Source organism: Fusarium poae, chromosome 3, assembly GCF_019609905.1.
Source record: "Fusarium poae strain DAOMC 252244 chromosome 3, whole genome shotgun sequence".
Taxonomy (NCBI): domain Eukaryota; kingdom Fungi; phylum Ascomycota; class Sordariomycetes; order Hypocreales; family Nectriaceae; genus Fusarium; species Fusarium poae.
Window position 1 is genome coordinate 5,714,362 of NC_058401.1, and position 27,930 is coordinate 5,742,291.

General features: G+C 48.7%; 10 protein-coding genes across 10 annotated transcripts; 6 read left to right on the plus strand and 4 right to left on the minus strand.

The window, feature by feature from the left end:
• Positions 1-3,722: 3,722 nt before the first annotated feature.
• FPOAC1_009328 (uncharacterized protein) lies at positions 3,723-4,142 on the plus strand (the record flags this gene model as incomplete). The annotated part of the gene is made up of 1 exon (XM_044853755.1): positions 3,723-4,142. The coding sequence occupies one exon, from the start codon at positions 3,723-3,725 to the stop codon at positions 4,140-4,142; it is 420 nt and encodes a 139-aa protein (XP_044706425.1).
• Positions 4,143-6,259: 2,117 nt separating this feature from the next.
• On the minus strand, positions 6,260-8,463 carry FPOAC1_009329 (uncharacterized protein; the record flags this gene model as incomplete). The annotated part of the gene is made up of 2 exons (XM_044853756.1): positions 6,260-8,187; positions 8,253-8,463. 2 exons carry the CDS (start codon positions 8,461-8,463, stop codon positions 6,260-6,262), a joined length of 2,139 nt encoding a protein of 712 aa, XP_044706426.1.
• A 370-nt stretch (positions 8,464-8,833) lies between these two features.
• On the plus strand, positions 8,834-10,101 carry AIM24 (Altered inheritance of mitochondria protein 24, mitochondrial; the record flags this gene model as incomplete). The annotated part of the gene is made up of 3 exons (XM_044853757.1): positions 8,834-9,011; positions 9,079-9,197; positions 9,250-10,101. 3 exons carry the CDS (start codon positions 8,834-8,836, stop codon positions 10,099-10,101), a joined length of 1,149 nt encoding a protein of 382 aa, XP_044706427.1.
• A 1,269-nt stretch (positions 10,102-11,370) lies between these two features.
• FPOAC1_009331 (uncharacterized protein) lies at positions 11,371-12,922 on the plus strand (the record flags this gene model as incomplete). Its single annotated transcript, XM_044853758.1, has 3 exons — positions 11,371-11,811; positions 11,867-12,441; positions 12,496-12,922. The coding sequence occupies 3 exons, from the start codon at positions 11,371-11,373 to the stop codon at positions 12,920-12,922; spliced, it is 1,443 nt and encodes a 480-aa protein (XP_044706428.1).
• A 1,115-nt stretch (positions 12,923-14,037) lies between these two features.
• FPOAC1_009332 (uncharacterized protein) lies at positions 14,038-14,830 on the minus strand (the record flags this gene model as incomplete). The annotated part of the gene is made up of 4 exons (XM_044853759.1): positions 14,038-14,141; positions 14,194-14,382; positions 14,438-14,557; positions 14,620-14,830. 4 exons carry the CDS (start codon positions 14,828-14,830, stop codon positions 14,038-14,040), a joined length of 624 nt encoding a protein of 207 aa, XP_044706429.1.
• A 552-nt stretch (positions 14,831-15,382) lies between these two features.
• Positions 15,383-16,597, plus strand: TRM10 (tRNA (guanine(9)-N(1))-methyltransferase; the record flags this gene model as incomplete). The annotated part of the gene is made up of 1 exon (XM_044853760.1): positions 15,383-16,597. One exon carries the CDS (start codon positions 15,383-15,385, stop codon positions 16,595-16,597), a length of 1,215 nt encoding a protein of 404 aa, XP_044706430.1.
• A 111-nt stretch (positions 16,598-16,708) lies between these two features.
• On the minus strand, positions 16,709-18,539 carry FPOAC1_009334 (uncharacterized protein; the record flags this gene model as incomplete). The annotated part of the gene is made up of 5 exons (XM_044853761.1): positions 16,709-17,321; positions 17,370-17,816; positions 17,866-18,060; positions 18,113-18,434; positions 18,491-18,539. The coding sequence occupies 5 exons, from the start codon at positions 18,537-18,539 to the stop codon at positions 16,709-16,711; spliced, it is 1,626 nt and encodes a 541-aa protein (XP_044706431.1).
• A 280-nt stretch (positions 18,540-18,819) lies between these two features.
• FPOAC1_009335 (uncharacterized protein) lies at positions 18,820-22,187 on the minus strand (the record flags this gene model as incomplete). The annotated part of the gene is made up of 2 exons (XM_044853762.1): positions 18,820-21,885; positions 21,942-22,187. The coding sequence occupies 2 exons, from the start codon at positions 22,185-22,187 to the stop codon at positions 18,820-18,822; spliced, it is 3,312 nt and encodes a 1,103-aa protein (XP_044706432.1).
• A 1,883-nt stretch (positions 22,188-24,070) lies between these two features.
• On the plus strand, positions 24,071-24,877 carry FPOAC1_009336 (uncharacterized protein; the record flags this gene model as incomplete). Its single annotated transcript, XM_044853763.1, has 1 exon — positions 24,071-24,877. The coding sequence occupies one exon, from the start codon at positions 24,071-24,073 to the stop codon at positions 24,875-24,877; it is 807 nt and encodes a 268-aa protein (XP_044706433.1).
• A 1,248-nt stretch (positions 24,878-26,125) lies between these two features.
• On the plus strand, positions 26,126-27,804 carry FPOAC1_009337 (uncharacterized protein; the record flags this gene model as incomplete). Its single annotated transcript, XM_044853764.1, has 3 exons — positions 26,126-26,185; positions 26,248-27,615; positions 27,673-27,804. The coding sequence occupies 3 exons, from the start codon at positions 26,126-26,128 to the stop codon at positions 27,802-27,804; spliced, it is 1,560 nt and encodes a 519-aa protein (XP_044706434.1).
• Between the last annotated feature and the right edge of the window lie 126 nt (positions 27,805-27,930).

Sequence of the window (27,930 nt, forward strand, 5' to 3'; positions counted from 1 at the left end):
TATACCGATTAGGATATGGTCATGTTTGGTGCTTCTCCGGAAGATTAGCTTGAATGGCTCGGTCTCGGAAGGGTGCATTGTCAACGTTGCAGCTTCCATCTTGGCCACGGCCGGATAGAAACATGTGCGTCCTCTCAAGCTACCGTTGTAGTTCAAGCGTCGGGTGTTTAAGTATCACGGCCAGGGTAATCTTGCCCTAGCATTACAACATATCATGCCAAAGATCAAAGGGTCAACCCAAACCTCCTAGCGAGGTTTCTGCTGCGAGAATGCCCCGCGACCATTACTCACAACAACGGGAAGTTGTACCACTGTCCAACAACCGAATTTAAAGTGAATGGGCTATCCGAAGATTGCCGTTGCCGGCGCCTTTCATGTAACGCAAACGGCCTTTTGAGCCTCTCTGCCGCTGTGATAGGCCGGCTGAAACAGACATTCTCGAACAAGAATGCCGTGACCCTGAAGCTGTGCGACCTGTATTAAGATCTAGCGAGAGATCCAGCAGTGATAGGGGGGCATGTTCAACATGAGATTGCATCCAGCGGGTCATTTCTCTTTGTTGCAGTACCGTCAAGACGGGACGAAGGATCAAGACCAGGCACACTCATATCTTGGCGTAACAGGTTTAGTGACAGTACGACACAAACTTGGCTGTTTGCTGGCTGCTTTCAGTGATGTTCCAGTGCGAGACTGTATGTGTAATTGAATATGGCGTCTGGTGTGATTGACAAAGTTCTACATCATCGCTATCTCGTAGGGAATAGGAGACGTGACCTGGTTCACGTGAGTGACTGCCTCTAGAATAGAGGAAGGAGCCAAGTGATATAATGCACAACCTGGGCAGGCACTCTGTTGGGTATAAGCCATGGACATATAAGAGCTTAATTGTGCAATTACCTGACATTGAAGCAATTAAATCCAGCAGCCTACTGGTAGTAGTAAGTAGGTACTAAGTTAGTAGTAGTCGAACAGTTCCAAAAAGATGATCCAACATTGTGGGCACTTGTCAGTCGTCGTCGACACATGGCAAAGAAAACTAACAAACAACCGACCACACTTGGACAAGCCTTTGAGCCATTATTAACTAAAAGTAGATTCGCTCCCAACCATCAATTAGCTGTGACTGGCCTTGGCTTCTAAACCGGACCCGAGTCCGTGCCTGGAGATCTTTCAGCTGGTACTCCGTAACTACTCTGTATACTGGCCTGACTCGCGGCGACGACTCCATCACATCCATTTCTGCTCATGTTTGACTTGAAACGGCGATAGAAAAACTCAAATCCTGCCCGTATCGGTCGACTTCTAGAAGGCACAGACATGCCAACCGACTCAGGTCAGGGCGATAACTCGGTCAAACGGTGACTAGTAACAGGCTAAAGCGATGCCCCAGAAGCAAACACGGAGACAAGATCACGCGAACAGTGCTTGGATACTCTGTACAGAGTAGTTACATGTTTCCAATTCAGCGCAGTCTTCACTACTGCAGAAAAACGTGCAGACAGGCCATGCCCAATGCAGCATGTCAACGAACCAACCATGCTGGCTCACCGGCTGCGAGCAAGGGGAGCCTGGTTAACTAGTTCGCCGCTGAAAGACAAAAAGGAGAATGAGGATGGCTGATGGTTCATTATAGAGCTGATAGTCTATGGAAGTTAACTCTTTGAACGTTGGCTACTTTGCTCAGAGGTATGCTATGCTACCTAACTATGTTACTGGGACTCGATGAGCTAAACCAGAGTCTCATTTTAATTTCGGCTGATCGACATGATGAATGACAGTGAAGTCGTCCCACACTTTGACTTCAACATGAGCGGACGGACACTTGGGATCAACGTTTAGATTGTGGATACTGACTCGCAGAAACCATGTGGTTTTTTTGGTGCTCTTTTGTTTCTGCTTCTGGCGTGCATCTCGACTCGACTCGACTTGACTCCCGCTTTGGAAGTATGGATGTAAGCCTCTGTTCGGTTACGTTTCATGTCGGGGACCAATGGAACCCCGTCCGTACTCGGTACAGCAGAAAACCTTGCAATTTCGCCTCCATTTTTTGCAGTGCCCGCGCTTCGCTTCGCTTCGCTTCGCTTCTCCTCTTGTTCACGCAGGAAAATATTAGTGTGATTCCCCTGCGTCGCGTCAACGTCAACCCGCCAACACCAGAATCATGCTGGTATGGGTTAAACTAGCGCTTTGGCCGGCGTTGGGAACGGACTTCCAGAGGCCTGAGCTAGAATCACTTAGACTTGGTTCAAAATGGGGTCTAATCGCCGTGCGCAATAGAAATCAAATAAATAAAAGGACTTTGTGCAGCAGCAGCAGCTCGTATGTATTGTATGTATTCGTTGAACAAGGAACAAAGAGAAATGTTTGTTGACGGCCCGTCAGCGGGAGGAAAGGGGAGAAAAAGACGGGCGCTTTGACATCCAGCATCTAACAAGTGTCCTTCTGGTTAATATTATTTGTGTGTCCAACATTGAGAGATTACTGGTGATCGATCAATCAGAGACGAGACAACGGAGCTACCTAGTAAACGATCTCTGCCCAGCCTTACTCCGCAGGTTTCTAGACCCTCGGAGTTTCCTTACCTTTACTTGTTTTGCGATATAGTCCGGAGGGTTATTTTTATTGTATATCCGATGCTTGAAAATGCTGATGTGAACGAACTCGTTGGCCCTTCTCAAGGGTAAATAGATGGATGTTACGTCTCAGGGGCATCAAGCACCTGCAAGTCGCTCTGCAAAGATTCAGTCGCATGGCACCCTTGCCAATATGTATTCCAATTACCATCCCCTGCAGAGACGCTCCACCTTCCGGGCCTCCCCTGTTAGTCTTTTTTAAGTCTGTTCCTAGGCCAGCGAACAACGAACGAAATCTCCAACTTGAAGCGCCCGGACGAGTAGATGAGAAATAGTGGGGAGACCCAAGTTAGTTAGTGGAGGAGCGACCTTCTAGACGCTATAGCATCCACTAACTCTCCAAAGTTAGAACAACCTACTGCTCTCCCCCCGGCGCAACCTATGCATGGTAGCCCGAGCCGGTGGGCCTCTATGTCTCCAGGCCTCTCACTGGGTGATGGATGGATCCATCCAATGCGATGGATGCATCCATTCTTATGTATGTATTATCTGCCATCCAATCCTCCCCCTCGTTCATCTCCCTAGGTCGTGTCGCAATCCTTCTTCTACCCCCAGTCGCCCACTGCGTACCCTACCACTTCCTCTTTTACCCTCATTTGATCTGATCTTATTCTTGGACGACAAGGAAACAACACTCCCGGCGATTTGCTTTGCTTAATGTCCTCTACTCTCTTTTAATACGCACAGCACCACACTCTCCATCATCAATCAACCTCGAGCTACTTACTCGCTCCATGTTATACCTACACCAATAGCCAACACCCACAAGACGAGAAGCAATTGTCCCTCCCCCTTTCTCTCAAGGATAAACCAAGACAAGACAATTCATATATAACCAGAAACCGGACACGAAACACTCATCATCCAAGTACATACACGGCACAAAAGCGTACAGCATTGACTGCGGTACCTTGACTTGAAATCATAATCTCCACATCCTCGGCTTTCTCCATTACGACCCAGCCTCCCTCTACGCACTGCACTTACCGAGAGGTCCGACTTATTAACCCGGCATATCTAAGGGCTCGTGTCCTTAACCTCACTCAACTCCGTCCAAAGGGAAAACCTACCGCAAACACTACCGCAAAAATGGGCAAATCTCTCATGGACAAGATCCAAGCCAAGCTTGAGCTCTTCCGTCTTGAGCAACGCTACACCCGTCGCCGTCACAGACGTTCCACATTTGTCTCTAACGCTGTCTACGTCGATGGCGAGTATGTCTACCAGACTCCCAACAGCACTGGGTCTTCCTCTGGTTCCTCAAACATGGATGCCCTCCATGGTGACAAGGCCGTTGCAAGCCCCATGGCCTCTCCCACCACCATCGTCATTGATGATCACCACTTCCCCTCCGAGACTCAGCGCCAGCAACCACAGCAGCAACCGATGGCTACTGCTGAGCGCAAACGTTTGAACCGATTCAGCTCAATCCCTCAATTTGGCGGCTCCAGCAACAAGCAGATGACCATGCCCAGTGTCAAGGAACGAAGGACCAGCATGATCCGATGAGCAACTCACGGATAACCAAAGCAAAAACAACAAAAATTAGAAAATCACAAATTTCATGCAACATTCTTCTTTACGATTTGACGGCATCTAGCGCCAAGCGATAGATTACAGCTCTGGCGTAGGCAAAGTGGGCGCATAAGCGTGTAAGAAACAGACACGATTAGATGAGATGAGATGGGAAGATACGGATGAATCGGACTTGATGGATACCCCCAGTTCATTCGTGCTTCCCAACAACGGCACTCTCCCAGATTTGTCGTGCACATGTTACAGCATCGGATCATACCACTACCTCAGCTTTCATTCTGGCAGGATGATGCCAGCAGCCATGAGATCTTACTTAACGACTTGACTTGGTTACATTTTCCGCCCCGCCTGCCTCGTTGTCTCTTGTCAAACTTGCAGGATTATCACTGGGCCTCAATCTGACTTCCATGGGGGATTACGAGCGGCAGTGCTTTACTACATTGGACGTATCATCGGTTGTCACCGATACTTTTCTACCCTAATTTTTCTTTTTATGGCGTCGATTTATACCTTTTTCTCTCTCTCTCTCTTGCTATCATTGTTGCTTCTATTCCTCGCTCTGCTTCCTATGGGAAACGGCCTGGCTCGCCCGTTTACGCATGACTTCTAGAGCTGGCGGGCAACTATCGGACGGTACGGCATCTGTACATATTCGAAAGTACTACGTACTAATATTGCAGTCTGGCCTGGTTTCAGGGAAGAAGGGAAATTTACTCTGTATGGACATGGACATTTGGAATTTAGCCAAGTTACCAATGAATCAAAGCATATACCACATTCAAAACACGCACACGCTTGCGCTATGATCTATGACGAGTGAGGATAAAACAAGTCTTTGCACGGCACAAGTTGTTCTGATCGACATTAATTTCCCGGGTTGCATATGTCACCGTCTTGAGTTGCCATGTTGGCGTAGTTTTAATCCAATCTGTACATCGTGTATGCTGTATTTAGAACAATTCGACATTGATTGATGTCATAAATGTCACAGGGTAGCAACATGAGTGCGAATAAGAAGCGTTTGATTTCGACTGTGCGTATATATGTCAGACGAAGAGAAGGCTAATCAGCCACCGCAGTTGCACAAAGTCATGTATGATCTTACATCAATTCGTGTCACAAAACTCAATGCTTCGGCAGCCGGTTTCTAGCGTGCATAGCACTCGTGTCATTGGGTCACACCATTTAGGGGGCTGGCTGCAACGTTGAATTACATACCTAACGTCGGTTGGTAATTTGGACGGACGCCAGTGGCTCAACTAAATAAAGAGAGTCTGAGAGGCGCAGGGTTACAGAAATGGTTTCAGGCTGAGATCGTCATAAAATATATGTTTGAATAGTTAATGCATAAAGGCCTTACCGGAAACACTGATGTTGGCTGAATAGACACGCTAGACACGATGTGTCTCGCTCTTCTGGGCGCGTACGTACGTACCACTTCCTGCTTATGTTGGTTTATGCTTTACATACAGCCAAGGTTTACGTTAAAGAATAATCAAGATCGCGATCCGTTATTTCGATCGGAAAACACTCGGGGCAACTGGTGTCAGTGGCTGCTACTACAGCAAGAAATAATCCGTGTCTTATTATGGACCATATGGAATTCAAGTTCGAGGCGAGGCACTGACCATGGCACCATGCCAGGCTAATGTCTCAACAAGTGGGCGGCTTCAAGGTTAGATCCTTGACTTGATCTCCATTCTTGTCGATTACCCTACACTAAAGATGAAGCTGTATACAACCTCATCTGTTGTTTACCGTGGATCACAAGTAAGATCCCACAAAAAAGACAATCTATAGTCGCAAGTTAATACTACAGAATAATGAAAAATTACAACAAATCAAACCCAATAGTGAATGTATCAACACCTAAGTCGGCAGCTATGTGTCGCTGCCATGCATGCAATGCTCCCATCTAAATGCAAACCAAACTAATTGTTACTCACCTCCCAAAAAACTCCATAAACACCTTTCAATGCTTCCATCATCTTCGAATAAAAACAGGGGGGGTATAAGGCTATGATATCAAAACCTAAAGCATTGGATGCCCATCCCGTCTCCAAAGGGGAACAAAACGTACGCCACGCTTATCAAACAGCAAGTCCGTCGTAAGCTCTCTCTACGGTTCGACTACCCATACCAGGTACTGTCCTCAACTGACCAAGGCTGTCAATACGACCGCCAGCCTCGTCGTTGCTAACAAGTTCGAGGTAGTCGACCAGATCGCGTGCCCTCTTGGCACCAAACCCGACCAGGCCTCGGATTTGGTCGAGGTCACGCGAGTTGACAATGTCGAGAAGTTGTTGTGTGCGAGGCGAGGCAGGACCTTCGCCTTCACTTGCGAGGATAGACTGAGTAGCAAGGGGCTTGACCTTGGTCTTTCGAGACTTGGGTTTTTCAGCTTTGTGCACAAACTCATCTTCTTCCACATCGGCCTCAGCAGTCTCATAATCGCAATCCGCATCATCATACACAAGCCTTCGCTTCTTGCGTTCCGAGCGAGGTGTTACCCGACGAGGAGACGCTGCGGGAGCGTCTCCGTCTAAACGCGATCGTAGTCTCTCAATCTTGCTTAGCAGCTTTGACTGACCGGGGAAGAATGGCAAAGCCATCTCGTACATCTTAAGAGCAATCTCATCCTCACCACGTTCCTTATGTTGACGGGCAGCAAGAAGGAAACGCAAACCTTCCGACTTGGAATCGTCTCGCCATTCGTCACTATCGATTCGCTTTTCAAGAGCTTCCAATCGCCTCTGTACCGCCTCACTGATCTCGGGTTGAACCGTTGGTGGTGGTTGGGACTTTTGCTCATCCGCAATTCGAGCAGCAAGAATCTCGCTGACCTTCTTCTCAACCATAGCCTCGATTTGAGCAGCCGAGACCGTGATGGATGCCGGAGCTACGGGTCTCGAGATTTTGCTCGGTCTCACAGCGGCATCGTTCTCAGATGGCCGCTTGACAGGGTTTGTTCGACGGGCCAAATTGGAGCTCACAAGAGGTCGGTTGGCGGGTGCTGTTGGCTTCGACTTGTCAATATAGACACTGAAAGCCTTGACAGGCTTTTCGGCTGCTTTTTCAGCAGCCTTGGCAGCGACATTGCCATTGTGCACATTTGTGAGGTTGGCAAGAGGTCGCAGAGGCTGACGCAGGGCGTTGGAACCCGAGAGTCCTGAGTTTGTCCTAGGAACTGATTTGTAGACAATTTCGTTCTCAATCTCCCTGACCTCAATTCGCTTGGCGCGGGAGCTGACGTTCAGACTGCTGAGAGTATCGAGGTGGTAACCTCGCAGAGGTGACAGGTTCAAGATCATGACAGTGATGCCGTTGTTCTGGCCCAGTGACAGAATGCGAGTCATCTTGGACTCTCGGTACGGAATTCGCTTGTCGCCCCGGCCAATAGCGTCAATGCACTGGCTCAAGACAAATAGACTCTTGTTTATGGCTGCAGATTCCACAAGCCTCTCCTTTGCATTGTCAGTTCGGCGGTTGTCCTCAGAACCAGCCAAGTCAATGGCTGATGCTGTGCTCTCTTGGACTGAATCGGCGGTCGTTTGAATAAGCTTAACTCGGAGGATAGCGTGGCTGCGACTGCTGTGAGCGTTGAGCTTGGTAGCTGCTGTGACGCGGTTGTTGTTGGCCTCAATGTACAACTTTTCGAAATCCTTCAGATCCTCGCAACCTCGTTCAGACAGACCGACTACAACAGTCTTGCCGTTGGCCTCAGCTCTCAGCGGTAGACCGGCGGGTGTTCGCTTCTCGGGTGGCTCAAGGAGATCAAAAACCTTGTCGTTGTAGATTTCGTAGTATGATAGCAAAACCTTCACATCGGCCTCGCCCTTTGAGTCCTTCATGATCTTCTTGCCTCGTCGAAATACACTACTAAGCATTCTGGGGATGACACCGCGATCTGCCAGCTTCATACCGCCTCGCATCGTGTGTGTTTTACCCGTACCAGTGACACCATACGCGAATATTGTCACGTCAAACCCCTGGAAGAGAGACTTGACATACGGAGCAACTATCCAAGTCAACACGCGATACGAGAAATAGCAAGACAAAACGCGTTAGTATAAAAGATCTTACCTTCAGCAGTGAACAATTCCTCCTGAGTCGTAGCCCGGTCGTACACGCCGTTGAAGGTAAAGGAGAACTCCTCAGCCTCATTCTTTGGGTTGGGAATCTTTACAATCGTGCTGGGCTTGCTAGAATCGACAGCATCGGCTCGAACGATAATATCACATTCGCGCTCCTTTTCGAGCAATGGCCGTATCCTAGAGACGACTCTGACACTCATCGTGTGGGTGTATTCGGTATTGGGAGGATTGGATGTGAGGGGTGGTTCCCGAAACGTAGTGCATGCAACAAGCTCAAGGTGTGAAAGACTCGGACTCTATCAGCCTACCAAACTGGCCGCTACCACGTCCAGAAAGTTAGCAAATATTTGCTATAGACAAGATCACAAGGGTATCGGTCTAGTGAGATTGCTGAATGAAAGCACAGACGTTGGCCCAGCAACGACTACACGTGACATGACGTGGGCACGGGAAAAGCCGCTAACAATACTGGCTCTGGCGTCTGGTTCGAGGTTAGGTGAAGTGAAGAGAAGAGAGGTAGATATACAAGCTATACAGGCTCTTCCGGAGCTCATATATCCAAACAGCAACATGCGAGGCCAATTGCCGTTATCAAGAGCGGCCCGAGGGCTGAGACTGAGGGTGTTGCCTTCATATGCCTGCACCCAGTCTCAGTGCAGGTCCATACAGATCAGCGCTGCGCCGAGCACTGAAGCACCCAAAGTTGGTGGTGATGCTTTCGGAGCTCTTGAGACGAGGGATCCTGCGGGTATGAATACGCCACACCATTGGGCTATTATTGATAAGCTCTGATATCTGACCTGGTGCCTGTATAGATGCTCGATTCGAGATCCTCGGCTCGCCATATTCTCTACTATCTGTGACCCTGTCGGCATCGCAGAAGCTCTATACTCGGCGGGGCACATTGGTTGCTGTTGCCGGCAAGCCTGAAAATGTATGCAATTGCCAAAGAAGACTATTAGCAGAGTTATTGACAGAACTTTTAGGCCCAATCTACCCTCTCGATCCTCAATCCGATTACACGTGCCCTCCTTGGCGTCCCCTTCCTCTACCAGCGCATCTCAGCTACGACACCCATCACAGCCCTGATCTCGACCAAGTCACCCACAACCACATTCAAAATCCTCCACCTTGATGGAACAACAGACTGGATGATCGCTCAAAGGAATGCATTGTTGGCTTGGACAGGACATACTCTTTCACCCTCAGCGCGCATTCAGAGTAGCCTGACACTCGCCCACTGGGGTAACACACTGTTGACAGGACGAGGTCTTGCTGCTCTATCAGCACCTGGACAGATTTACGAACTGACGCTCAAGGAGGGCGAGGAATTTGTGGCCCATCCCGGAAGCGTGGTTGCATACTCCATCAGTCGACACCCTCCTCAGCCTTTCCGCTTCAAGAGCAACAGCCTACGACTACAGGTACCCTCACTGTCGCGATGGATCTCAGAGCCCGAGTGGGTCAAGTCCGTTCGCAGTTCTGAGGTCTGGAAGTACCTAGCCCGAGCTTTCTACGGCTTGAGAACAGCGACCCGCCGAACTATCTGGGGTGATCGCCTCTTCCTACAGTTCCATGGACCTACAAGGATTCTCATGTCCAGCCGAGGTGTGCGTGCTTCAGATGTTCTCACCAACAAGCAAGTGGATGAGATCGCCGACTCTGAACCCGGCGTGCTCTCTCAGGCTGTCGAGCTGAGCGACAAGCCCAAGCTGACAGATGGTGCCGGACAGGGACTGGATGATAAATCCGTGACTGGAATTCATGTTGCCAAAGTTGAGAAGGATGGCAAGGTCAAGTTCGAAGATAACAAGGACCTTAAGGAGTTTATCCGATGAAAAGATGCATGTGGGGAAAGGTAAAAGGCGAGTGAGCGATATTGCAGAGATGGAAAAAAGGAGATGGAATATAAGCAATAAGTTTTTATACAACGTTTGTTTTATGTATGATCATCCACCTTAGAGCTGGAGCATGTATCAATATTCAGAAGTTGAAACAAACATGCAGATTTACGGTCACACGTGTTTCTGAGACCTACCAGTTGGTTGATTGTTCCAATATTCGGGTCGACGTCTTCCTTATCTCAAATCAACTTGCCGGGGAGGCTTCGGCGTGAGTTTGATAAGCTAGCTGTTACCCTCGTGAGGTCATGTTGAATGGTTAGGCTGGCTCATAGATGGTAAAATAGAAGATAGCGTAGGCTGATCAACAGGCTAAAGACTTGTTACGGTGCACTTGACTGATTCATGGTCAGCTACAGCAGCAGAACTGCCCAATGGCCAAACCAAGCTGCGACAAAAATCCCTTGGGTGACTGTAAGAAAACGATTGCATACATAAGGCCTTCCCCTGTCCCAACTATTGGACAGTTTCGTTCACCACTCACGTTTTTGGTTAGGCAGTTCGCGACTCGGCTTCTTCTTAAGTCCACAAGTTGCAGTGGGATGCGAAATTCCATACGTGTATTATTCAGCCCTGATGTCGAATGAACAGAAGAAGCGAGTTCTATTGGATAAAGCCAGACATGTGCATTTTCAATCGAGTGAGTCAGAGAATAAGGGGAGTCGGAGTATGCTGAATTCTTTCGTCAGTAAGCTCGGCCGGAATAGAAACGCGACCATGTTAAGACCGAGGAGAGTCACTAATATCTAGGTATCTAGATAGATCATAGTATGTACCTACACCACTAGACTAGACTACGACGGCTTTATGGTCCGGGGTATAGATAATCCCGATCTTTACGCCGCTCTGGCAATTCAACAGACCGAGATCTAGAATTGCAGATTCCTGCAGTTCCAGTAAGATGTGCATACTGCTACCCTTACTTACCCCACCCAGGGATCAAGAAATGGTATTAGAAATGGGCGATAGTTAGTCTCACAGGTAACGAACGACAAGGGTGAATTTAATATATATGTGGATGCGTAGATAGAGGTCCTAGCAACTCCATCGATCTCTTCAACGGTGCACTGATAGCCAGTGATATTATATAAGTAAATCTTCCCACTGCGTCGACAATAATTGATCAATCACTGCCAACTAAAGCATAATATCCGATCAGCAATCTTTTCTTCTGACGATAATTAATCCTTTTACACAACCACAATCATGCCTCGATCAACCACATCCTCGTCCTCGGACACAATCAACGACAGAACGATCCAACTGGCAACATCGACAGACCCTGAGAAACAAAGTCACCAACCATTGAACAAGACAGAAGCCAACATACATCCGGTGCCTATCAACACCGTCGTAGCAGACCTTGAGCGTGGCGACGATGATGAAAAGAAACAAACCCAACAGCAGCCTCCAGCAGCGGGTCCTCCACCTGGAATGGCCCCAGCCGATTTCCCTGATGGAGGGCTCGAGGCTTGGCTGGTCGTCTTTGGCGGCTGGTGTGCGCTGTTCTGCACATTTGGGCTTGTAAACTGCGTGGGAGTCTTTCAGAAATATTATGTTTCTGGGCCGCTCAGGGATCATGACAGTTCTGCTGTGAGCTGGATTATGTCTGTCGAGGTATTCTTCATGGTATTCTGCAGTGCTCTGGTACGTATAGTCTTGCCCTTCGATGAGAGTTGCAACTTACCAACTGTTGAAATAGTTCGGTCGCCTTTTCGATACGTATGGCCCAAAGTATCTCCTCTGGTGCGGCACTCTTGCCTACATCTTTGGTCTCATGATGGTATCCTTGTCAACAGAATACTACCAGTTCTTCCTTTCGCAATCCATTGTCGCATCCATCGGCTCTAGCGCTGTCTTCAACGCCTCCATGTCTTCCCTTGTCACTTGGTTCTTTAGACGACGTGCAGCGGCTTTCGGTATCATGGTCTCAGGATCGTCTCTGGGAGGCGTTATTCTTCCAATCATGATGGACAAGATGATCAAGAGTGTGGGCTTTCCCTGGATGATGCGAACTATGGCCTTTATGTTCCTTGTTCTGCTCGGCATTGCCTGCTTCACTGTCAAGTCTCGTCTGCCTCCTCGCCCCAGGCCTTTCATCTTTATGGAATACCTCAACGGTCTTCGTGAACTCCCGATCCTGATCACTGTCTCCGGATTCTTCCTTTTTATGTGGGGAATGTTTCTTCCTTTCAACTATGTCCTACTCCAGGCTCAGGCGGCAGGCATGTCCGAGACATTGATTCCTTATTTGTTGCCTATCCTCAATGCTGTGAGGTAAGTCGTATTACTCCGGGTAATGTAGATTGTTATGTATTAACTCGGCCCCAGCATCTTCGGCCGTATTATCCCAGGCATAATTGCCGACAAACTTGGTCGATTCAATGTGATGATTGCTATCACCTTTATTTCCGCACTCTTCTGCCTGTGTGTTTGGATTCCTGCCAACAACACAGCCGGTATCGTTGTCTTTGCCGTCATTTTTGGCTTCGCCTCAGGTGGCTACATCAGTCTTGTCCCGACTCTGATCGCCCAGCTCTCTGATATCCGTCATATTGGCACCCGTGTCGGTGCTGCGTTTGCTGTTGCGTCTTTTGGTGCTCTGACCGGAAGTCCTATCGGCGGTGCGATTGTGTCTGCCCAGGATGGCAATTATCTGGGTCTGCAGCTTTTCTGTGGTTGCTCTATGATGGCAGGCTGCATCGCTTTCATTTGCGCACGTTATGTGCAAGTTGGTTTCAAGATTGTCAAGGTTTGAGCCTTTGGAAACTATTCCTTGATCAATTGCTCGGGGTAAAGTTCAACAAAGCATGGGTGCGAAAACTATCCAGCGTGATGGGACGATAAAGTATATTGATTCCTTGCCATAATGCGATAAAGCGATAACAGAAGACGACTCTGGAGGAAACATGAGATACCCAGGTACACGATGTGGAGTACTACGAATAATCGATGAACAATACCAAATCAAAACATGGAAGACGCCTTGCATTATCTTGATTCAAGACATGTTATCACAAGGACAGGTGAATAAGTTCTATATACTTCAATGAATTAGCTTGTGGTAAAGGGAACTTGAAGCAACATGAATAGGAGTATAGGATGTTCTCAGGAATGTAGATAGATATTGGTGAATTGTTTAATCATTGAAGATCATAAACAGCTTCTGATTTGGGATATCATCATTGAAGGGGAAGGCGGAGGGGAAAATAAAGGCTTACATACAATATGTGTTAGCACATAGGATGTCGTGAGAAGAGCGTGAACCTATCAAGTCTGAGGAAAGTTAGTATTGTTCATAAAAGTAACAACCAAGCTTTGATATGAGTAGGCAAGGGCTCAGGAATGTAGATAGATAGATATTGGTGAATGTTTGAATCATTGAAGATCATAAACAGCTTCTGATTTGGTATATCATCATAGCGAAGGGAGAGAAGGAAGACGAGTTTCACATACAATAAATAGTCATGTTATGGCGTTTCGTGCAACAAAATGGTGCAAAGCTACAAAATTCTAAACACGATCAGTAAACATGTTCTTCAATAATCGTCAAATCATGTTGTTGAAGGAAATTTGCTCAGGAATGTAGATAGATAGATATTGGTAAGTGGTTTAATCATTAAAGATCATAAACAGCTTCTGGTTTTGGGGTATCATCATTGCAAATAGAGGGGTAGTGCAGGGGCAATGAAGGGATGAATGAAAACTTACCTCATGAAAGAAATCTAACTGCCCACGCGTGAGATGGCACAGCTCAGAGCTTCACATGGAAACAAAACAAAACTCCAATTCTCTAGTGTAGCATCTCTTCCTCGCCCAGAAGAGTTATGTACAGTCGCTCCCGTCCCGTTCGCCTGCTTGTCGTTTTGTGCTTTATTGGCTACCCTCGACAGTCGCCTTGATGGGGTTAATCTCAACTCCGTACTTCTGACTAAGTCGCTCCGCCCTTCGCTCATCGTATCCAGGAGGTCGAATGCCTGTTGTAATGTGAGATGCTGCATCAAGAGAGTGACGCAATGCGCGACTTACCTCGACCCTCGCCAATCTCTGAGATAGTCTGCTCAATAGGCAGTCTGGTGGATCGTCGGACAATTTCCTTGCGCTCGAACTCATCGCCCTCTCGCTTGAAAGAGTCATATCGGCCGCCAAGGTAGTGGAACATACCCTGGAAGACTGCAAGACCACTACCAAGACCCATGACAATGGGCATTCGTTTCGCTGTAGCTTGTCAGACCAATTGCGCTAATGTATCAAGCTGTGAATCATCTCATACTGGGAAGGCCAAGGACAGCGCCCAGGGCAAAACCACCGAGGGCAGCAGAGAAGGAGTCGTCCTTCTCACGAAGGTTCATCGAGGTTCGCGAAGCAAAGACATATGCGGCGGGGGCGGCAGCTGGAGGATGGAGTCAGTATTGCAAAACTCTCAATTGAACTTTCCCAACCGGCGGATTATACCTCCGAGACCAATGATGGCAGAGCCGCGGGTGAAGACGCTCAGGATGCCGACATTGTGCTTGGCCATAGCATTCTTGACGGAAGAGAGGAAGAGACCACTAAGACCACCAATCACGGCAGCCTTTGCAGTGTCGTCGAGGACATCGTGAGGCTTGAAGTAGGTGTCGGGCTTCTTGTGAGCCGGCAAGTTCGCGCTCGACGGGTGCTCCATGGCGATTGCAATTGCTGAGGGAGGAGTTAGGAGCTTTTATCTTAGGCCTGAGGTTGAAGCCGAGCTATGGAAACTGTAGGATTGCGAGCCTCCACCACAACACGTGACACTGTTATCCAATTACTCTCATCTCATTGGTTCATGTAAGCTCGATTGGATTCGAGATGATGGCTTGGTACGTACCTTCTCTGTATGCCCCACCAGGCACCTTTCAAGACTCCAGTCTGTAAGAAAAATCCGCTATGAGCTTGACAAGATATTCTTCTGTTGGAACTCCAAACAGTGTTTAAACAAGGCCAAACCCACATTGCATCTTGGGTTCTCATAACATAATCCCATTGTTTACTACCAATATCTTTCCAAAATATAAACAGCACTTAACTCAGTATCAAACAGAGCATCATACAACGCCTCTTATACGGTTGGATATAAGTGTATCACTCGTCAGTCTATAACTAGACCAGACCTAAATTAGCTGAACTTTCGAACCCTTGATACAACCCTCGAGGACAACGAGTCTTAAAAGCGTCCCGAATAAAGCAGCATCAAAAGATGGATTTGGATCCCGTTCATAAGCTGTCTCAGGTTGAAGAAACAATGGAGCAGAGCAACGGGCAGGGTCAAGTCGAACAAAACCACACTCAAAAAGATCTCATTGCAGGCCCTCAGGCGGAGCAAAAAGAAGCTATAGTCCCCTCTCAAGTTTCTACCGTTCCTCAAAAGCGACCTGCCGAAGATGAACCCACTCAACCTATGTCAAAGAACGCACTCAAGCGTCTGAGGAAGCAGCAGCAATGGGAAGCCGGTAAAGAAGACCGAAAGCAGAAGCGCAAGGATAGTCGAATTGCTCGCAAGGTCCGCAAGCGCGAGGAGAGAGACGCCCTCATCGCCCAGGGCATAAACCCATACGCCAACAAGCAGAAGCCACCTTCAGTCAATGTCCCCATCTCACTCATTTTCGATTGCGATTTTGAACAGTACATGCGCGAGAAGGAGATCATTTCGCTCGGTAGTCAGATTACTAGGTCGTATTCGGAGAACAAGAATGCGAGGTATCGCACTAATATTTACGTCTCAAACTGGAACGGAAAGCTCGCTGAGCGTTTCCATCAGATTCTCGATGACAAGCACCGGAACTGGAAGGGCATCGACTTTGTGGAAGGTGATTTTATCGAGTGCACGGAAAAGGCTCGCGAGAAGATGAAGCACGATAACATGATCGAGCCCCTTCAACGAAGTCTTACAGAAAAGAGCCCCTGGACGAGGGACGAGCAGGACCCTCTCCCTCTTCCTGATCCCGAGCCCGAGCCTCGTCCTGATTACAGCGACATTGTCTATCTCTCGTCAGATTCACCATACACACTCGAACGTCTTGAGCCCAACACGAGCTATGTCATCGGTGGTCTTGTCGACAAGAACCGTGAAAAAGGCTTGTGCTACAAACGAGCGAGGGAACGTGGTATCCGCACGGCTCGGTTACCTATCGGTCAGTACATGGTCATGCAAAGCCGAACGGTTCTTACGACGAACCACGTCGTCGAGATCATGCTCAAGTGGCTCGAGTACGAGAACTGGGGTGAAGCTTTCATGAGCGTCATTCCCAAGCGTAAGGGCGGGAAGTTAAAAGAGCAGCAGGGTGCCTCAAGCGGGATTCAGGGAGCAGAGGGTGCCGAAGAAGAGGACGACAATGAGGAAATTGAGGACCCTGATGCTGAGGAGCCTTCCTCTGAGCAAAACACACCTGAAGTTGAGGTTGCTTCTAAGTAAAAATATATATTTGTATCAACGGATGCCGTACTGCGCCAGCCAAGTCCAAACCAAAATGCCAAATTTACCGCATTGACACTGTTCATAAGCCCATCCCGTTTCATATAATGTCTAAAATTCCATGCTTTCCTCATCCCTCTCCCGCTTAACCTTGACGTCCTTCTCGTCCTTCATCAACCCGTTGACGAAGTGTCTAAACTGGTCGATATACGGCTTCAGGCTCGTCTTTTCCCAATCAGCAACGCCCTTGCCGCCCTCTTCATCCTCGCTCCTCCAAGAGTCGATCTCTGCTAGAAGACCTTGCACTGTAGGCACGCCCAGCGGATCGAAATCCTCGAGGTTCTTGGTGTTGATAGGTACACAGACACGGCCGGTACCGGGATGCACGACGAAAGGACTCTTGAGCAAATGGTTGAGCTTCTTGCTGACTTCAATATCAAGTCGGGGGTATGTGTACTCCAGGACAATATCTTGCTTGGCTTCCAGGAGCTGTCTAGCATCGAGGTTCTTGCTGGCGCCCGACTTTGCTACAGCGTCGATGTCCGCCCATTTCGAGGCCGAGGCACGTCCTGGGGCAGCATCCCATTTCCTTCGTAGTGATTCGTTGAGGTTCTGGTTTGGCAGAAGCTGCAGGAGCTTCTCAGACTGTTCAGGGGATGCCCAGGGGTCTTGCATCTCAAGAACGTCCTCCTGGAAATGAGTCTTGAGGATTTCTAAGCTCCGTCTAAGGGGCGTTAGTACTCGATGTTTTGAAGCAACGGAATGAACTTACGCAAGATGAGGGTGTAGTGGTCTCCTCACGTTGACCTTCTTTCCACTCTGTGCACCTCCCCGAACCACCTCGAGGTAGCCGGCAATTGCCCGTCTCTTCTGATCGTCCATGCCTCGAACTTTCTTATCACAGACCCAGGCGTGAGCACCTCGTCGACCTGAGTACACCCATATGATATGCTTGAAGCCAAAGTCTTCCCTGAGCGCCACATCAACCACTTTAATAGCCATGGTCATGAACTGCCAGCATTTGTTGCAGATGTTCGCCTTGTCACAGCATGTTCGGATATCGTCATAGTCTGTCAAATCGATATCGAAGCACAATTCCTTCGCAAGGGGTTTGAAGGCGGATGAGTTTCGTAGCGTCTTTCGGTCGCGCGGGTTGGTAGTGTAAACGGGACCAATTTCAAAACGGGATGGCATTAGTCGGAGGACATCTTTTCGCAGTCTGTGGCATGATGAGAATTTTGATAACTATAGTTGAAGATAGTGCTTACGTATCAGCAGTAGGGAAAGATTGATATCGGAGGTAGACATCGTTCTGAAGGGTAAAGGCAAACTCTCGATTGCCAAAGTCGTTCGTAGGTGTAGGACTATGGTTAAGCCACTGGAACAGGTATCGCCAAGGGAACAATCTCTGGTAGAAACTTCGCATGACTTCTGGGTCTGAAGCCTTCAAAGACATAGCATCGCTACAACTAGTCAGTCAACCAGCAAGCCTTGAGCTTCTGCACTTTCACTCACAATAGGGGGGCGACTGGTGAACTGGGCTGGATTGCCGCAGAACTTGTGGGAAACTCATCATCAGAGTCAACGTCGGCAAACAGATCCTCAAGCTGCTTGACTTCCTTCTTTACATCCTCCGTGTCACTCATCTTGGTATCGCCCTCTGTCGCATTGGGGGTATTGTCCGAAATTCCAGTTTCCTCTACCGGCTCGTCCTTAACGTTGCTAGGAGATGACATGGCTTCAGCTTCAATGGAATGGGGCATCTTCCCTCGATCAAGAAGAACTGTAACAAGGTCAATTCTTGACAGTCGTATAATTTTGAAGTTGTCGTCGGTCACTGGTTGTCGCAGTGATGATGGAATAGCTAGTTCAACCTAAAGATAGACAGTGGACGTGGGGTGGAACGCGTTGAGCGCGTCTCTTCGCGTAAAGAGATTTCCATTTTGGGTAACGAGGTGGGTTACCGTACTGTACTACAACAATACCTCAACTCATGTCTTCACTTACATCTCTCTATCTGATCAGAACCGATTAACAAGGATCACTTTGTATTTATTCTCACCCTGGAACCAATGAACGGTGACTACCTATGTTTAGTTAAAATAAAAAAAAGCTCGTCATTGAAAATATACTTTTACTTCATGTCGGAATTAGAACCTGAATCTATATCTATGTTCATGGGTATTGTCCAAAATATTCACCATTCTACCAACAAACACATCTTACTCGACCTCTTCAATCTTCCTAATCATATCGCCTCCAATTCTTGCAATTTCCGACAACACAGCTTTTCGATTCACCGCCACAACATCGCCATCTTCGCCGGCGACCTTGAGGAAGTTATAAGGCAGACCAGCTCGGAACTTTTGCTGCTGGAGCTTCGGGTTCCATATGGCGCCAATGACAGCATCATCTTCGTCACTATTGTGGGTTCCTCTGAAGAAGACAAGTGTGTCCTCATACACACGCTGGAGCTCCTGCATAAAGGCATCGACAGGGTGAGTCCGGATGGGGAGGGGTGCACGACCTGTTCGTTCGTCAAGGTTCTTGAATTGGGAATGGCGGCGAGCTGAAGGGTCGGAAGCTGCCTCTCGAAGAATTGAGCGAGTGGCCTTGCGGGAAAGATGGAAAAGAACATCGTAGTCCTCAAGTGATGTATCAAAAAGATCGGTAGCGTCAATACGGTAGCCGCTGTCTTTGACAAGTTTGCATGCGGCCTTGGCCAATCGTGTCATGCGCGAAGCAATGAGCTTAGAGGGTCCGTTACGAGTGTAGGCCAAGCCAGACGTATCAACAGAAGTGGCAACAAACACGACTGTGTGGTTCATGTTCGGGTCCTTCTTGCGCCAAGCCTCAAGCTCGCTACGGATGGTGTGTCTGTCGTCATCTGTCAACTCCTCGGCCGAATCGACAATCAAAGGCTCATCACGCCAATCCCACCGAGATAGGAAAGTCAAGGTGCGCAAGAAGCCGGTTGAAGCACTCGTGGGTGCGCGCCAAGGGTAGGGTTGCAAAAAGACGTTCAGGACAAAGAGTTCAACGAGCTCTTCGCTGATGTGGCCTGAGAGCTTGTGGGCGTTGAACCATTGCTTCACCAAGCGAATGGTCTGGGACAGAGGGTGAAGTCTAGTGCAGAAAGTTGCGATAGTTTGTGTATGGATGGGCAGGGTCTCGAAGAACCACTTAGTTCGAGCAAGGACCTCTTCTGACTCCTCACGGATACGAGGGTCAAGTGTCTTGTTCTTGATCTGTCGCTCGAGCAGGATGTCTTCTAGATCAGCATGAATTCTCAACCGGAATGCTGCTCCAGTATCATAGACTATATCGAGATAAGCCAAATTCTCGATACCAATCTCCTTGTTGTCTCGGCCAAGGTAAGTTTTGATGTTCTCTTTGGTCGATGTAAGACGCCTATCGAAATCGAGTAGAAATTCGATCTTGGTCTCTTGGATAGCTACCAAATTCTCCGGCCACCGGCCTGATGCCTCAAAGTAAAGGTTGACATCAATAGGCTCGATGGTTCCTGTGTGGAATCCGGGAGTGGGAGCATCGATGGAAGCGTATCTGGCAGCTGGTGATACTGCTGAAAGTTGTCGGATCTGCAATGGCAAATCTTCGAGATTTCGAATATCGTATTCGAGGGTTTGGAAAGCTCGTCGGGCAGCGTCAAAAGCCTCCTTATCCATATGTGAGAAGGTGACTATGTTAGAGAAACCTGCACCAAATGCAGAAATGTCTCCGCTGTCGATCTTGAGGTGACGCTTCAAGGTATGCTCAGCAATCTCCTCACAGATCTGGAATGGCACCTTGCTTGACCACTCAACGCACTCAAGAATACTTCCATCCTTGAAGCGACGCAACTCAGCCTTCTCGCCCCAGAATCGACGGAACTTTGCAGCTTCCTCTGGTTCTTCAGCTGGGGGACCATGCTCCATTTGACGACCCATTTGGGCAAACTCGAACATTACGCCAAACTGAACTTTGCCAGAGTCTGAAGGTGGTGCGGAGCCCAGTTTCCAACCGGCCTTTGAAGGCAACTGGAAATGCAAGAGGTGGGATCGATTACCATATGCCTTCTTGAGCACTTTGTGGGCTTCCAAGCTAAAATCCCAAACAGATCCTCTACAGTCAGGTGAGTCCAAAGGCTTAGAACCGTGGGTCTTGAGCTCAAAGATGGCGTCAAACGTCTGGAGGGGTGCATCTGACTTGATGATAAACGTAGAGGCAAACTTGTCGGCAGCTTCGTCGGCGAAGTTATCTGTGGTTGATTTGGCGTGCATCTGAAGGAGGCTGGCAGACCAGGGACTCATCTTTGACATGACATTGAGTTCTCTGATAGGATCGTACATGACAGGACCAACTTCTCGAACGCTATCGGCGCTTAACTTGGAAGAGCCAAAAACGAATGCCTTTTCGTTAAAATCGGTGGTCGAGAGGAATTGAACGGCAGCCTTGAAAAGCTCAGTACTACTGAGAGAGTTGGAAAGTAAGGCCTTTCCATTGCGTCCACCCATCTGGAGCAGCAAAGCGACCATGACGGACCATTCAAAATGGCCAAAGCCACCTTGAGACAAAGAACTGCCGAAGCCTCTCTGTTGCAACCAGATTCGTCCCAGCACACAGGCATCAGTCAAACCTGGACACTCATTCTTGGCGTGTGTAAGGACGCGCAAATAGGAAATGAATGTTTCTTCTGCTTTCAAGGTAGAGTTGTAGAAGGGAGTGCCGGACTTGGTCGTCTTGTCGTTAGTTTCACCACTTCGGTTGTTGTTAGAAGTAGGAAGCAACTTTGATCTAGGGAAGAGTCCCTCGGGCGCACAGGGAATAAGTCGGATGGTATACGGGGATTTGGAGGCCTTTGCCTTTTTCTTCTTGGAAGCCTTTTCCTTGGTCTCATTATTCTCGTCCTCCTCTTCGGGCTTGGGTCGAAGTGCGAGTACAGGCAAAAGCGGGTTCTCATTCAAGTATTCGAAACTGATGTCCATCGAATCATCCAACTCTTTCTTAACGCTAGCCGCGATGTAGGCGATATAGTAGGCTCTTCGATAGAAGTAGCGCATGCTCGTAAAATCTTTCTCCTGGAACATGGTTTTGGGCATTTGGACTACCATGTCGATTCCATGCGTCTGAGACTTGACCATGGTCTTGGCGACATAACTGCCGACGACATTGTAGGAAGCTGGCTTCTCGTAGGAAAGTTTGTAGGGCGCGTCTTTTGCGGGCTTCGGTTCGGGGTATGGAATGACTATGCGATGCTTCTTCTCAAAGTGAGTGGTGATTTGGGTGATCTTGAAAAATTGTTAGCCTTTTGAGAGTCGGTGGCTTGTATCAGAATAGAACGAACAGGTTCGGGGCCATGCGGCGTTGCATTGTCAATGGCCTCCTTTAGTCGATGGAGATGTTCATCGACTCCCTTCAATGCCTTTCCGTAATCGAGCTTTGCTTCTTTCAGAAGCTCGTCGGTTTGGAGCACGAACGTGCTAGCGGTTGAAACACGAGCAGAACTGCGAGCCTCAAAATCAATGAGGGCATCGTGTCTTAGGCCATACCCAGCATGGTCTATCTTGCGGCGTTTCGAATTTGACTCCATAGCGATCGAAGGTAATGCGCCAAATGTGAGAATGGCGGAAATTGTCGTCGTTTCGGAGGGTCCTCGATGTTGAAGCTGTCGTTATTGCTTGGCCAGACCTTAACTAATTTTTTTTTCTGCGACGATGGGATCTGCGGGGCGATAAGATCCTTATCAGTTGATGTACGTACCTCGCAAGCTACCTTAGGTAGGTAGTATAGGTACTAACGGTCCCGTACCTTAGTAGCTTCATGATTCAACGATCCGGCATGGTCCAAAAGTGTTTGTGATAGGCTATATGGGGCATTCATAACAAAGAAAATACTACTGCAAATGCTCGTCTATGATTGATTTATTAATCTAGATCGATTCTCAGTACTTAGTGTATCTGGTATGTCTTTGTATAGTGTTGAAGAATTGGTAGTTTGCTCAGAGATAATGAACCTTATTGATTCGGATAAAAGTTAGTAGAGTCTGCCATGTTACTATAAGTGAATATATGAGTGATCTCAAATTGGGTCGTGTTATGATCACAATCTCGATTGCTCCTCCCTCAAATTCTTGCCCTCTTTAAATATGGAGTCAATCGTTCATTGGGCCTTTGCTTTCTTTGAAAAAAGTTGACGCCAGATCTTCCTTGCACAAATATTATGCAGCTACTGCAGCATCAGCATGTGGGATTTGTTCAGGCGATCACTTCTGATGAACTCCTTGCTTTGATAAAACCCTCCAAAGAAAGCCCGCCTTGCAGAACGCTTAGGCCAATTTGGTCCAGCCTATCCAGTTTATCCACTTTGATATCCAACAGCATTAGCCTATTATCTCAACCACCTGTTTTATTCAAACCTCACTTCGCCCTTTATTACCATGCATTGTACTGGCTCATACACACCACATACATTAGACTATCTAGTTTCTTCCCACCATGTTCATCACGATCGGTGATCGTCACCCAAATTCTAGTGTCTCAAACCGAGACAACTCAACCGTGAATCCAGGACACTACATCAATCCCGACTATGTGTGTAAATTAAGAAACGCACGCTGCTAAGACAAATGTTTGGTGTCGACTGGTTCGGCCGTAGGATATCGGGTTGTTTACCATTCCAGTCGAAACTCTACACACCGAGAAAAAGTCTAGGGTCCTGGGCATCAACACACACAGCTCAGCCTTTTCTGGTTTGACAAGACACGCATGCTAATGATGATGGGCATCACGTCGAGACATCAACGAGCTCTCTGTTGCATTAGCCTTGCGTAACCGGAACCCCTACCTTGCTGCAGGTTTCTTTCGCCCTTGACGTCTTTTGACCGTTTTTAGTTCACAATTGGCCCTTTGACGTAACACCAGTGGGAAGAAGGTCCCGTCCAGCGTTTGTTTTGTTTTGGTGATGTTCTGAATGTCTTGCCTCTCCTTGCCTTAACCTCCATACCACTTAGCCCAAGTTGGCCTGGCAAGCCCCAGATAGAACCAACGCCAAGCTCCGTACTGCCAGTCTCGAATCATTGCTTTTTGAGTGTTTTATGGCTTATGCACATCAAGGCACGCAACATGTAAGGAGTCTCTGCCTTTGGAGTTCTCGGAGATTGCCTCCTCTTTTTTGCCAGTGGCTATAAGAACAAGGAAACCCATGCCTGCCATCCGATGGCTTGCTTGCTCATGCAAATCATATACCCCGTCTAGTCATCTGGTTATTGATAATCCGGCTGTGGTCGCCGTCGGCTTGTGTTATCGTTTCTGATTCACTTCTCAACATCTCTTTCTTTTGTTAGACCATCGCCTCACGGCTTGTCGCTCCCCTTTCCCATTTCGTAATACTAAACCGAGCTTGAATACTTGATACTCCTGCTGGCAAGTTTCAACTGAGTCGGTCTTGGTTTATCACCTTCTCGCCCTGTCGAGAATGGAACCATATACAAAACAACGACCTTCTCTCTCACTCTCCTCATCGGCCATGGATCTGGACGCGGATCGGAGGACACCATCGCCAGTGCCTTCACTGGGCCACGACGCCCTCCACACTCCCATTGCAGAGATGCCTACTCCGCCTGCTTTTGCATCGACATTTTCTTTGCCCATAACTACCGCCAAAAACCTGTCAGCTGGAACCCACCGTTCTCCAGATATCAAAAACGACAACGACTTGTTGCCTCCTTTACTGCCTCAAACCGAAACATGTGGAATCGAGAGGCACGATATATCTGTCATGGGCGGCACTCCCGACTTTCTTCTACTGTACTGCTTCAACATAGAGAGAGCGGTAAATTTTTACTCGCGCTGCTTCGGTTGGAAATTCCATGGAGACATGAACGCCCAGCAGTCTGACGATCCATACATGAGGCGATGGGGATCATCTCACTTCGATACACAGCCCATGAACTTCTTCAACTCGAGCCAGAGTGGTGACTCTCGCATCACCGGCGCCCTGATTCAGATCAGAAGTACAGGAGATGACAGTGCTCACCTTGAACACAGGCGACAGATGGCCATGGCTGGCGGCGCAACGCCTTCGTGTCACATCAGAGTTGCTGATATTGAGACGGCCGAGTCATTGATCGAGTATCATTTCGGCGAGGTCAAGCAGCTGCGGTTCGGTGTTCGACAATGCATTATGGACATTGGAGAGTTCATCGACCCTGAAGGAAACTTGATCGGACTCGTGTCTCTTCATCCGGAAAATGCTACAACCGCCATGAGCGTGGATGGATGAGCAAATGTGGTGAGCTCTCATCATGGGAAATGGCTACAGTGGAGGAGGATAAAGGAATACCCGGCGGTTTATTATCATTCTTCCGCTCATGAGAGCTTGTCTTTTTAGGGAATTTGTCATTATCATGGTTTACCGGCACAATCATTGATAGGTTTTTTTTTCGAGTTTAGGCGTTTTTTTTTGGGGGGTCAAAATATCATGGAGTATTTGGCTTGGCATTGTGCTGTATTGCACTGCACAGAAAGGGAAGAAAAGGGAGGAGAGGGGATCCCCATTAGCTTCGCTTCTTAGGTTAGCAGCCGACTTCGGGTCGGTCGGATAATGGCCGGAACGGCAAGCGAGCAAGCAAACAAACATCGAGTAAGAGGTAGGTAGTCACAATAATTACTACTAATACAAACAATGACAATAAATAAAGCGGTGGATGAACCCCGAGATCTTCCTACCTTTGCAGCGGTAATTTGCTCAACAAAGTTAGCCCTATCCCGACCAAATACTCTTTTGTTTAGCTGTCATGAGAAGCCTGGCTCCGTCATGTCATGACAGCCATAGAAACAAAAGTCAACTCCCGAAACGAATAGCCGGTCGCCTTCGGAAAACCCATTAGCCATGGGTGGATGGACCAGTTGCCCGCCCACTAAAACCACGGCAGGATAGCTCTGGACAGGTTGTCCCCGGACTTGAGTCCCCGCTGTCCCTAGGTCAGCTAGGTACCTTAGTATGGACCTCTACTCTACTCTACAGTGCCATTATCCTCGCCCCCCACTACGTGACAGGACACCGGGGAGATCTTCCACGGCCACTTCCCGTATCGAAGCACCTAATTTACCAACTAAAGCTTGTAATGATGTCGCCCTGTAGCGCTGTCTACCACGGTGTGAGAGTCTTTTGCGACTTGCTCCTGTCATCGGCTTCCCCACGATTTCCCGAATGCCGATTCCTGCTTCCGAGTTTACGCTCAAACTTAGGAAGATGCTTCACGGAGATGGACCCACGGCCAGCACCGGCCTTCATAAACGGATATCCCCCGCCAACGGCCCGCCGATTTCTATTGCCATTCGGCTCAAGCTCTCTCCCTCTTCCTCTGATATTATCCTTCATCTGCCTTCTTTCATTTCAATTCCTATTATAGAGGAATATCTGGTGCATGAAGCTTAATAGATCTCCGAACTGGCACACAATTGTAGCTTAGGTACAGGAAGCTTTCTCATCTTCTCACCCTTCCTCTCGCCAGCTACACACAACAAGATGCCTTCCGCAGCTTTCCGATTACGGACTCTTCGAGCTTTCGCTCGCAACCCCGTCAATGTAGGTTTATTCATGATCAAGCACGTATCATGCGATTCTAGGCGCATACTAACAGCTCCAAGCCCAATGCTGCTCTTGCGCGATCCTTCTCAGCGACTGCTCGTCGCGCCGAGATTAACAAGGTCTTCCCCTCAGCCAAGGAGGCTCTTAAGGACATGAAGCCTAACTCGACTCTCCTCTGTGGTGGCTTCGGTCTCTGCGGTGTCCCCGATTCCCTCATCAACGAGGTCCTCGAGAAGCCCAACATCACCGGTCTCACAGCTGTCTCCAACAACGCCGGTACGGATGACTTTGGTCTCGGCAGACTTCTCAAGACCAAGCAGATCAGCAAGATGATTGCTAGTTACATTGGCGAGAACAAGACCTTTGAGAAGATGTATCTCACTGGTGAGGTCGAGCTAGAGCTGACCCCTCAGGGAACTCTCGCTGAGCGATGCGCCGCTGGTGGAAAGGGTGTGCCCGCTTTCTACACCCCCGCTGCCTTCGGTACTGTTGTCCAGACCGGTGAGCTTCCTCTGCGTAACAAGGCCGACGGCTCTCCTGATGTCTACTCTCGCCCCAAGGACGTCAAGGTCTTCAATGGAAAGTCTTACCTGCTTGAGGAGAGCATTGCCGGTGACTACGCCTTCGTTAAGGCCTACAAGGCCGACAAGCTCGGTAACTGCCAATTTCGTCTTGCCGCACACAACTTCAACGGCGCCATGGGCCGCAACGCAAAGATGACCATTGTCGAGGCCGAGCACATCGTCGAGCCCGGTGAGATCCCCCCTGAGGCTGTCCACCTGCCTGGCATCTACGTCAAGCGTGTGATTCAGAGTACCGAGGAGAAGTCGATTGAGAAGTACACCTTTGCCAAGGACCCCAGCGATCCCGAGGCCACAAAGGCTCTGGGCTCTGGTGACACAGCTGCCAAGCGTGAGCGTATTGTTCGCCGTGCTGCTAAGGAGTTCAAGAACGGCATGTACGCCAACCTGGGTATCGGCATGCCCATGCTCGCTCCTGGCTTTGTCGGTCCTGAGGTCGAGGTTCAGCTCCAGTCCGAGAACGGCATCCTTGGCTTAGGTCCCTACCCTCAAAAGGGAGAGGAAGACGCTGACCTGATCAACGCTGGTAAGGAGACTGTCACTCTCAAGCCTGGTGCCGCCGTCTTCGGTAGCGAGGAGAGCTTCGGCATGATCCGCAGCGGTCGCATCAACCTCACCATCCTGGGAGCCATGCAGGTCAGCGCCAACGGTGACCTAGCCAACTGGATGCTTCCCGGAAAGGTCAAGGGCTTCGGTGGTGCCATGGATCTTGTCAGCAACCCCAGTGAGACCAAGGTCGTTGTGACAATGGAGCACACAGACAAGAAGGGTAACCCCAAGATTGTTAAGAAGTGCGCATTCCCTCTGACTGGACCCGCTTGCGTGTCAAGAATCATTACTGAGCTGGTAAGTTTATCTGCGGTTGCCCTCTGATACCCGACAATGTACTAATTATTGTTCTAGGCCGTCTTCGACGTTGACTTTGCCAAGGGCCTTACCCTTATCGAAATCGCCGACGGCGTCACTGTTGACGAAGTTAAGAGCAAGACCGAAGCTCCCTTCCACGTTTCCGAGGACCTCAAGCCCATGCTATAAATGGTGCAGTATTAAGAGAAGGAAAGACATTACGATTGGATACCATAGCGCAGATTATTGGGAAAAGTATTGACTGATGAATGATTACCCGGGTTTCGATCATTTAAGTTGAGGGTCGAAGCAAGC